This window comes from Vicia villosa, linkage group LG1 (genome assembly GCF_029867415.1).
Source record: "Vicia villosa cultivar HV-30 ecotype Madison, WI linkage group LG1, Vvil1.0, whole genome shotgun sequence".
NCBI classification, from domain to species: domain Eukaryota; kingdom Viridiplantae; phylum Streptophyta; class Magnoliopsida; order Fabales; family Fabaceae; genus Vicia; species Vicia villosa.
The window spans coordinates 160,158,110-160,169,929 of record NC_081180.1 but is presented as its reverse complement, the minus strand read 5'-3'; the positions used below and the strand labels follow the sequence as shown (position 1 = coordinate 160,169,929).

Genomic DNA, 11,820 nt, shown 5'->3' with positions numbered 1-11,820 from the left:
CTTCTATAATATTCCAATGACATTTTTTGGATTTTAATATTCCAATGACATTTTTTGGATTTTTTAAGGATGGTTCTTGGCCACTAAGACTGGGAAGAGCAATTTCCTTGATTTTAAATAGTTTGGGCCACTGACCGGGCCATTTTTTTTAGAGCTCATTTAACATACTTGACAATTTTTACTTAAGAATGACTTTGTTTATGTTCACTTAGCATATTTTAAAATTTAACTAAAAAGTAGAGATTGTTTAGGTAAAAAAATAAATTTAAACATTTAGACCTTATATTTTATTTCATACCTAAGCTTTATACAATACGATTTAAAACAGTACAACTAATATTATCTTCTCTCAAACTTAATAATATTAACTTTTTAATCACTTCTTTCATTTTCACACTACTTAGACTTAACAATAAGTTTTTAACCAATTCATTATTTAGAGGAGTCAAATTTCCTTTTAACATATTTGTATGACCTTTATACAAAGTATACATAATGGTAATGGCACTACACAATGGTAATGACACAAGCTTAGCTAGCATTATGACTTTCTTTAGGTCTAAGTTCAAGCAGTCATGCATCTTCTACTTCATGACTTTTCAGAACTTGCCTACAATTTTTTTCTTTTTACTTTCATACTGATTTGGAAACATTACCGAAAGAGTGAAAGTTGATTTGTAAACTTAATCACTAAGCAGCCACATTTACATGAAAGCAATATAGCACTAAATTATTGTGATTCTCAAATTTTTGTTCCTTTGCAGTAAAAATGGTGTTATCTTCAAAATCCTCTTTATAAGGATTGGAACAGGTTTTCTATACTTTCTATACTCCTCAAACGGCTTTTCAGCTTCATCATACTTTTGAAGCAGGGCATAAACAACACCCCGACACAAATAAGCTTTTTATTCTATAAAAGCTTATCATGTAATGACTTATATATAAGTTGATTCAACCACGAAAGTTGTTATTATAAGTTATCATAGAGAGCTTATGACAATAAGCTACAATCAACTTATTTAGATATCATAAATCATAGTGAATTGCTTCTCCCACCTTAAGTGATGGAAAAGCACTTATGGAAATCCAAAAATGTTCCTCTGAATCAAAAAATGTATTTTCGAACACATCTCAAAATAAACTAAATTCATGCTTAAGTGAATCACACCCCATCTTGTAAAAAAAAAGTTTGGAAATATACTTCCAAAAATAAATCTGGAAAGTGAGATTCACACACACACATTAGCCATGTATCAAACCTTGAACAGCTGGTTAAGTGACCCAAACTTGTACTACATGTGCCAAACATGAATTAGCATAATCGAATGTCACAATAAATGGAATTCTAATAAAATTTCTCTAGCAACAATGACTAGAGACAATGTTTAAAAAGAAATTCTATTTTCAATGTCAATCCAGTCACTCTCCACGAATTTTCCAGTATGTCACTCTTCTACAAGACTACCAGAAGTGTACCAAAATATACTGAATATAGAATTCAATTTTCAAAGGATTAACAATTTTTACACTCTACATTCTTACTAAAAGTAAATTTTCCCGTAAAGAACATTATGGTTATCCTATATCAATATCACTATTGATGCCGATGCAATGTATTCACACTTGAATACTTCTCAGAAGATAGGAAGAAGATCCATCATATAGAAGGAAATGTATCTGGCATTACATGATGCCCTGAAATTACGCTAATGAACCAATTCTATGTTACAACATAAAAACTCTGTTCTAAAAACATCACTTTCCATATATGCACCAAAAAACCATGTAATTTAAAACTCTCACCATAAGCAAGATAATCAGCTAAATAGTACTGCCATTCGCCTGAATTACAACCCAGATCATTAGAAAAAAGTAAAGCAATGCATAGTAACATAACTTTAACAAGAAAACAAAACAAGATGAGTATCAAAACCTCTCTAAAGAAACAGAACTTGATTGAGATTATCAAGTTTTTGCTTCTATCCCTCCCTTCTCAAGCTTGTTCGACAAAATCTTTGTGTTATCCTCAAAATACTCTTTATAAGGATGATTCTCTGGAACAAGTTTTCTATACTCCTCAAAGTGTTTCTCAGCTTCATCATTCTTTCTAAGAGTATAAACAACACCCTGACACAAATAAGGTCTAGAATCACTCAGTTCTTCCCGTTCAATTAAACAGTCCACAACACGGATTGCTTCGCTGAGTTTTCGTGCTCTCACTTTTTCCTTTGAGAGCGACCTAAGTGTGTCTGCGTTGTTGGAAGTTTCAATCAGGATTTCATCATTGGAATATCGTTTTCTTTAGTGGATAAAGTGTCTGCTGTTGTGGAGGTGGTGATGGCCTATGAAGCACAGACACCTCTAGAATTTGGCGTGTCCGACACTTGTATGACACTCGTATAACACGTGTCGAAAAAGTCAAACAAATGTCAGAAAAGTCAGACAAGTGTCCCCTAAAAGTTGGTTTTTTTCTTTGCCTTGACACTCTTTTAATTAGTGTCCGACATTCGTATGACAATTTGTTTTTTCTTTACTAACACACATTTATATATTTTTTGGACAAATCTCACCCATATATAAAAGAGTTAAACATGTATTGAAGCAATCTCATAAGTAAAAAATTAAAGACATTAATTTTGATTAGAATATTTTTAACAATTTTAATAATATATGAATAAATGAAGCTCAAATGTTATCTTATATTTAGGAGTGTCGGTGTTCTATATATTTAACATTATCTGTGTAGGAGTATCCGTGTCAGAGTCTGTACTTCATAGGTGATGGCAGTGGAAGTTTCCGCTGGAGGAGGTGGAAGTGCTGATGTGGCGGCAGTGGAAGTTTCTGCTGGAGAAGGTGGAAGTGCTGATGTGGCGGCAGTGGAAGTTTCCACTGGAGGAGTGGAAGTGCTGATGTGGCGGCAGTGGAAGTTTCCGCTGGAGGAGGTGGAAGTGCTGATGTGGCGGTGGCAGGATTTTGTTGAATGCGAAACAAGAAGAATGCGATAGCTGCTACTGCGACATATGCAGTTTGAAGAGAGGTGAAAAAGCGTTCTGGGGTTTATGGAAATGATCCTGTTATTTTTCTATGAGGGGGAGGATGAGGATAATGAATAATGAGGCTTTGATGGATGAAAATAATAAGGGGGAAGAGGAGAAGTGGTGAGTATCTCATAAAAAAAGCCCAAACAAGATCTTCCAAACACACCCTAAATTGAATAAGAAGGTGGACAGCCTTCAATGAAATTTTAACAACCATAAAATAGTTTAACACTTAGCCAGAAAAATAAAATAGCATGAGATATGCCATCATCATTCAAGTACTTGAACATTACCTTCCTGATTGCCTCCTCTGTTTAAACTTTTGTTTTTGATCAAATCCTTAGTTTGTAATTTGGTTGACCAGAAATTAAACCCTATGGAGTTCCATAGAAAATCAAAACAGGAATTTTGCACTTCAATGGACACTCCTATGCAAATTTACAGAACATGATGAGAAAAATCAAAACAAATCATCTAATGTGCTCATGCTTATAGGACAGGAACATATCTGACATCAATACAATCGACAATATGCAGCATTCTGTAGGTTAGATAATACGTAACACAATCTACAAGATAGATAAATTAATATCCATCATTCAAAGTTGAGACAGAAAATGCATTATTATTCGAGTACCAAATCGTCTTTTAAGTAGTAGCTAGCAGCTAAAGAGTTATACCATAGAAGAATTTGATGCTATTAAGTACAAAATATTGTCAAAAGGCGGCTCTATAACACTCCTGTAAAGCAGAATTTGAATGAACGTTATTTTTTGCAATCCACAACTAAAAATAATGCATCAAATATGAATTTAGCATAATTGGCTACCGTGGAAAATAGATTTCTAATAAAACTTCTCCAGCAACACAACGCCAAAGGTATAAATGCAAAGCAAATTCAAATTTCAATGTAGGGTTAATAGTAGTTTAACCCCTGTAATATGAGCGTGTTTTGGTTTACCCCCTACCGTTGCCAAATGTAGGTTTTGGCAACGGTTTTTTTGAAAAAACCGTTGCCAAAAGGTAGGGAGGGGGGAAAGCAAAATTCGCCAACATTACCGAGGGTGAATTACTATTAACCCTTCAATGGTATAAATGCAAAGCGAAATCAAATTTCAATGTAAATCCTAGTCACTTTCCATGGGGTTTCCTGTATATAATACTCCAGTGTGCCAAAATATACCGATCAAGAATGAGCTTAATTTTTAAAATCTACATATTTACTAAGAATTTTTTCTGGCATAGACCATTATGATTATCCTATATCAATATCACTGTTGTGGTCAATGAAATGTATTACTATTCACACTTGAATACTTCTCAAAGAATAGGAAGAAGAAGATCCATCATATAGATGGAAATATAACCGGCATTGCAATGAAAATGCTTACATGATGCCCTGAAATGAAATTAGACTAATACCAATTCTACTTTACAACATTGAAAGAAAAAAAACTGTTTCAAAACCTTCACTATCCTTATATCCACCAAAATCTCGGTCCACCTAATTTCGAACAATCACATGCAACAATATAATCATCTAAAACAGAACTATCATTCACCTGAACTACAGCCCAAAACATTAGAAAAAACTAAAGCATGGGCATGATAACGTAACTTTAGCAAGCAAAACAAAAACAAGATAAGTGACAAAACCTCTCTATAGAAACGGCAAATGATCGCCATTCTCAAATCTTTGCTTCTATTCCTCCCTTCTCAATCTTCTTCGACAAAATCTGAGTGTTATCCTCAAATAACTTTTTATAAGGATGATTCTCCGGAACAAGTTTCCTATACTCCTCAAACTGTTTCGCAGCTTCATCATTCTTCCTAAGCAGAGTATACACAACACCCTGACACAAATAAGGTCTAAAGTCACTAGGTTCTTCCTTCACAATTTCCTCATACACCTTCAACGCACCCGAATAATCCTCTTGCATTACCTTCACCTGTGCAATCAAAAGCTTAAAATCCCTCGCCTCCGCCTCCATCTTTTTCTCCTCGAAAAACTTCACTACTTCATCAACCCTATTCAAAAAACCCTCCAACGGCTCCTTCAATTCCATATTCGCCATCAGAAGACCGCGATAAGCCTCAGAATTAAACGGATCTCGATTCAAAGTAAGTTCAAACCCGTTCTTAGCCAGTTCATGTTCCCCATTGTAACAATGCAAATGTGCTTTCAGTAAATGTAAATCAAATTCCTCTGGTTCGAGTTCAATTATACGGTCCACAGCACGAATCGCTTCGCTTAGTTTTTTCGCCTTCACTTTCTCCTCCGCGAGTGAGCGGAGAGCGTTCACATCGCTGCAAGTTTCAATCAGGATGTCATCGATTAGATAATTATTTTCGGATGAATTCTCGTCAGTTGTGGTTGTGGTGGTGGCAGTGGAAGATTCTTCAGGAGGAGGTGGAAGTGGTGATGCGGCGGTGGTGGTGGAAGATTGGGCTGGAGGAGGTGGGAGTGGTGATGTTACGGTGGCAGGATTTTGTTGAAAGCGAAACAAGAAGAATGCGAGAAGTGCTACTGCGACGTAAGCGGGTTCGAAGAGAGGTGAGTAAAAGGGGTTTAGGAGTTTGAGTAATTGGGAAAAAGGGTTTTGGGGTTTTGGTGAGGGGGAGGATGAGGATGAGGAGGATGAGGCTTTGATGGATGATGATGATGATGATGATGATGATAAGAATGGGGGAGAGGAGAAGTGGCGAGGAGGTAGAGGGCGGATGGAGAAGGTTGAGGAAGGTAGAGGGAATGGAGAATGGCGGTGATTGAAGGAGGGGTGGTGGTAGTGGAGTGTTTTTGGGAGAGGAGTCATGGATAAGGTTGAAGAAAGCAAAATTTTTCTTCTAAAAGCTTAAAACCTGTTATGATATTTGTATATTCATATATTATCGTTGGTTTTGGCTAAACCCTTTTCGTTGGACTTGTATGTCGCTTGTAACGGTGTCGTTTTGATTTCTTTCCTATTTTAATTTAAAAAAGACTCAATTGATATCGGTGGCGTCGACTATAGGGCTCTCGTAAAATAAATCTGGGTCGCACCTTCTTTTATCACTATTATCCTTTTTGCTGTTACCATTTACTCCCAGCCACCTTCAGTTATGGTTAACATGAGAGATACATCTCCTACGCCTAAAAGTATTAGTGGTAGTGGTCATGTCAATGCTCTAGCGGAGATACGTGTGTCGTGGACGAATTACGCCACCATAACCAGACGTTTGAGGACAACGTCTACAACATCAGCAGCGCTAACAAGATTTCATTTCTCATGAGGAGATGGAATTGTTAGATCCCCAACGCCCCTGAGTGGTATATGTTGTGTTGTGTGTTTTACTTGATGTTTCTTACGTTCTATGGCTTTTTCTCTTTTTGGTGCCGACTCATTTGTGGTAGGAGTTGACTTCCAGTGACATCATTTTAAAAGAAAACTTTCTATCAACAAGGAGTCAATACATAGGGACATTGGAGTTGATACACAATACTAAGGAGACGACTCCCTCGAGCTGAGGGTCGAATCCCACTGAAAGATTTTGCATATTTAATCTCTGTCTAAAATGAGTCGACTCCCACAGAAAAGATTTTGCATTTTTAATCTTTGTCCAAAATGAGTCGACTCCCAGGCATTTGGAGTCGATATATAACACGAAGGAGTCGAATCGCACATGTTATGAGTCGACTCCTACAGAAGCATATTTCTAAAAAAAAAATCTATCCATTTGGAGTTGACTCCCAAGCAGTATAGGTCGACTCCCACTTCGAATGAGTCGACTCCCACTGTTCAAAATGATCAATTTCGTAATTTTGCAATCCTATATTTTCTGTTTGGTATTTTCACACACTCACACATATAGTCATTCATGCATTATTTCTCATCATTGAAACCAAAAATATACAATAATGTTCATCGTATTTATAAGGGGTGTTCACTGTGCGGTTTGAGCAGTTTTGACGAAAAAAATCATCCGAACCGCAAGAGAAAAAATAGTGCGCTTTGGTTTGGTTCGTTTGGCTTTTAAAAAAAACCGAACCAAACCAAACCAATGCGGTTTGGTTCGGTTTTTTACAAATATTTTATTGAGCCATACATACACATATAAATGACAACATAAATTTGTATTTTGACATTCATACACTATCAAGTAACAACAAAACTCGTCATATTTTGATAACAACTTTCCATTTAATACTTAAAAATTAAATTAGACAAAAGTGAAATAATAAACATAAAATAATAGCATAAAACAATATAAAAATTATTATAATGAAAAAAAATAGAAGAGACGAGAGATTGGTGAAGATGAAAAAGAAAAAACAAAAGAGTTGAGAGATTAGAGAAGAAGATGTGCAATAAAAACGAAATTGAAATATGGAACATTTACAAAAAAATGAGAAGGTGAAAAAGAAATAATATAAGAGAGTAGAGATTAGATAAGATGAAGGAAGATGTATGTGGCAAAGAAGTCGCGATAATGCTATTAAAGATTTGAGAAGATCGGGATTGAAATCATATGTGTAAGGATGAGAAAATTGTTCGTAATCATAAGGCTAAGGTATAATAGGTTTAAGTTTGGGTTGGATGTGAGTTAAGTAAAAGTTAGGTTGTATCCTAATGTGGTTTGATTCGGTTTAAAAAATACAAATCGTAAACTGAACTAAAACGTGTTGTTTTGTTAAAAGATGACCCAAACAAATCCGAACTAAATGCGGTTTTTTGCGGGTTCGGTTCGGTTTGGTTTGGTTTGCGATTTTTTATTGGGTTGGTTTGGTTTTGAACACCACTAGACTATTTATCCACTCTCATTGCATACATGCAACAACTACACATAATAATTTTTATTGTGTGATCAAGAGATAGTTTGATAAAGTCCAATTAAGATTTAGTGTAATCAATTGGGTTGAAATATCTTTGGGGGTTTCAAGATAAATCCATTGTAGTTTCCTTCCAAGATCAAGGATTGATTTGGGAGTTTTTCATAAGATTGCATAATTTGGATTCAGCAGAGTGAAAACTTTGAAGAACGGGGGTTTTATCAAAGGAGTAATGGTAACTGGAGGATCACTTTTGTAATCATGGGTCACGATATGTTCCCAAATTGGATTCAGCTAAGTGAAAACTTTGAAGAAATGGGTCACGTCGAAGGAGTAACGGTAATAGGAGGATCAAATTGGAAGTATCAGGTTACTTGATCGAGCTCAAGATCAAGGGAAGAGAATAAGATAGGATCAACATTAACCATAGGTTTGGGAGGGTTAGGTTGCTATTTTTTCTCTTCTACACTATATTTGCAAGAGTTAATTTTTATTATCTCAATTCCTTCGAAATTGAGGACAAACGTACCCATAGCGAGTCCGATTGAAGAACGGCCTAAACAAATCTCTCTCTCTCTCTCTCTCTCTTACGTTTATATGCAAATTGTTAAACCGTTGATTGTGCGATTGAAACATGGAGATTATTTCGTTCTCTAATACTTCAATTTTGTTGATTTGATTATAACTACGTGATTGTAATTGGTTTCTCATATCAACAAAATTCAAAGAAAAATCTGGTTTAACTCAATTGCACACAAAGTGTTTGACAAATTACTTAAGCCGATTTTTGTGTATTATTTCATTGAAAATTAGTTATTATTGTGTGATTTATATTCAAATGCAAATTGCTGAAAATATATTGGTTGTCTTTCTCATCTTACGTATTCGTTCTATTAGTTTACGCATATCTGGTATTTTGGATAACAGTTCGGGATACACGATTATCGAATCCGACATTGTTTCTTCGCACCATAGTTAAATATTTTTCAAAACAATATTTATTAAGAAAAATTCATTTGTGATCTATTTACCCCCTCTAGACCGTAACATATCGTCTAACAGAGAGCTCTTCAGACATCATGTAAGCTGAGTTACTCAATATAATTCGACTCACTAAGAATATTCTCATTTACCATGGAGGTGTCCTCAAGGGGTTCAACGACCCTACCACTAAGCCTCCGGGCTTTGTGGAACTATAGGCCACCTTTCGAAAGAAGATGATGAAAAGGAATGTCAAAGCTATATTTTGGTAAGCGGTTGCAAATATGTGTTCAAGTGCATAATTGGGTTTCCCATGTTAGCGAAGTTAATTATAATGTCATCAACAATTTGATGGTGAGAAAAACACAACAAAGAGGGGATTGGAAATGTGTTACCCGTTTTAATTTTTTTTTTAGTCTGTTTCAAATGAAACTCAAGTCAATTATAAGTGATGAACAACAAATAGGTAATTGAAGAGATATTAAATAAACATAATGTATCATGGTTCAAGCCCTTAAGCCAAAACTATGTACACTCCCCCCACACACATAATTTTCACTATAATCAAATATATTACAATATCACTAAGACATTTTTCAGTCCAACTGATCCATGTCTAGATTTTTAAACTCAAAGAACTGATCATTGTTAGATATTTTTGTCATCTCAAAGAATATGACTAACACTTATCCGTTTGAGAAATACAATCTAGTAAATGAATAAAGGGTTAAATATACAATACCCTCTGTAATATAGACGAAATTTGCTTTATCCCCCTGTAATTTTTTTTATCACCAGATTGAAATGTTAAAATTTATGTCTTTTGCCCTCTAATTTAGTGCACAAGTTACCCCCATGTAATATCTATATATATTTTTTATTTAAACCACCAGATTCAATGTTTAATTTGTACGCTTAGCGGGTAATTAAAAAAAATAGGCAAAATACTCTTTTTGGTCCCTTATGTTAACCTCGGGGTTCATTTTGGTCCCTTAACTTCAAAAAGTGTCATATTGGTCCCTTAACTCTTCAAAAGGAGTCATTTTAGTCCTTTTTGTCACATTAGCGACGGAAAAACTCAAAAATCGGTTGCTAATATGACAAAAGGACTAAAATGACACCTTTTGAAGAGTTAAGGGACCAATATCACACTTTTTGAAGTTAAGGGACCAAAATGAACCCCGAGGTTAACGTAAGGGACCTAAAAGGGTATTTTGCCAAAAAAATATTACGGGGAGGGGTAATCCAAAAAAAATTATTGTAGGGGGATTAAAGCAAAAATTGCCTACATTACAAGAGAGTAAAACGGTATTAACCCATCAATAAATGATGAGGTGTTTATAAATATGACTCAAAAGGGAAAGTAAACAATTCTAAGTATAAATGCAAATATTTGAATCTCTCAACAGATAATGAATACAATAAAATTACTTGCTTTATTTTTTCCTTTTGGTAGAGCTTCTTCTATAGTTATTCTTTCTATAAAAGTTCTTTTCTCTTCCTTTCTTTTCTCAAGTTGATTCTCAAGAGTTTATTCACAATTTTTTTTTAATGTTGTGTAATGTGATTTTATGCGATGAATAAAATAGTGAGAAGTTGAGTATTTAATCTCTTCCTTATTATTGGTCATTGGAATCTTGTTCTTTTGATAAAAGATCTGATGAGATATGTGTATTATTACTGTTGTGAAAAACGATACCGTAAACAAAGTATAAACAGTTTCTTCTCGACGACAAGAAACTCACAAGGGTTAGAAAAGATGGTAAAATAAGAAGAACACAATAATTAGTTATAACTGTTATTCTTTCCTTTCTCTTCAAAACAAGATTACAAGAATAACAAATAACCCTATCACCCTAAATTAGAATTTGCAGTAAACAATGGTGAGAGACTAGTATGCTATTTATATTAAAACCTAACATACTAACTAATGGGCTTTTCCCACAAGGCCCATTACACAAGATAACTTAATAAACAATCTAACTTAACATATTAGGGCTTAAACACTAGAACCTACTTTAACATGCTAACAACTCTCGCATCTTTGACACCTGCATGCTAGACTTATCTTCGACTACATCATGCATATTTTGACACCAGATACCCTTCGACCATACTAGAGTTTGATCCAATATCTCACAAATCTCCACCTTTGACCTAACTCTATAACATCAAGGGAACAAACTAGCTTTCTTCATGCAGCTTTATCAACTGCATACAGTGGAAAAACTTGCAACTTGGCAATATCTTGGTGATCATATCAACAGCATTGTCCTCATTCGAAACCTTCAGCACTTGGACTTCTCCATGCTTGATTACTTCTCTAACAAACTACAGCCGCAAATCAATGTGCTTAGTTCGCTCATGATAGGCTGAATTCTTCAACATGTGTATTGCACTTTGACTATCCCATTTAATAGTGATACCTTCACCTTGAAGTTTCATCTCCTTAGCAAAACCTTCAAGCCACAATGCTTCTTTCACAACTTTAATAATAGCAATATACTCTGCCTCAGTTGTTGATAAAGCAACAACCTTCTGAAGTGTTTCTTTCCAACTAATTGTTGTGCCAAACATAGTGAAAACATATCCAGAGATAGATTTTCTGGAATCCATACAACCTGCATAGTCAGAGTCGACATATCCTTCGATTACTGATTTACTATCTTCACCCAAGGCTCCGCCATAAACTAGAACTCTGTTTAGAGATCCATTTATGTAACTTAAAATCCACTTCAATGCTTTCCAGTGAGCCTTTCCAGGATATTCCATGTACCTGCTTACAAGACTTACAAAATATGTTATGTCGGGTCTAGTACAGACCATATCATACATTAAAGAACCAACTATATTAGCATATGGGATGCTATTTATAAAAGCTCTTTTGACATAAATACTGGGACACTGATTAATACTCAGCTTGAATTGAAGGTTTGTTGGAGTCACAACAGACTTTGAATTCGACATACCAAATTTGTCGAGAATCTTCTGTAG

The 11,820-nt window shown here is 35.0% G+C and overlaps 1 protein-coding gene across 1 annotated transcript; it reads right to left on the bottom strand.

Moving 5' to 3' along the window:
- Nucleotides 1-4,726: 4,726 nt before the first annotated feature.
- LOC131658366 (protein SLOW GREEN 1, chloroplastic-like) lies at nucleotides 4,727-5,851 on the bottom strand. Its single transcript, XM_058927672.1, has one exon. The coding sequence runs from the start codon at nucleotides 5,849-5,851 to the stop codon at nucleotides 4,727-4,729; it is 1,125 nt and encodes a 374-aa protein (XP_058783655.1).
- Between the last annotated feature and the right edge of the window lie 5,969 nt (nucleotides 5,852-11,820).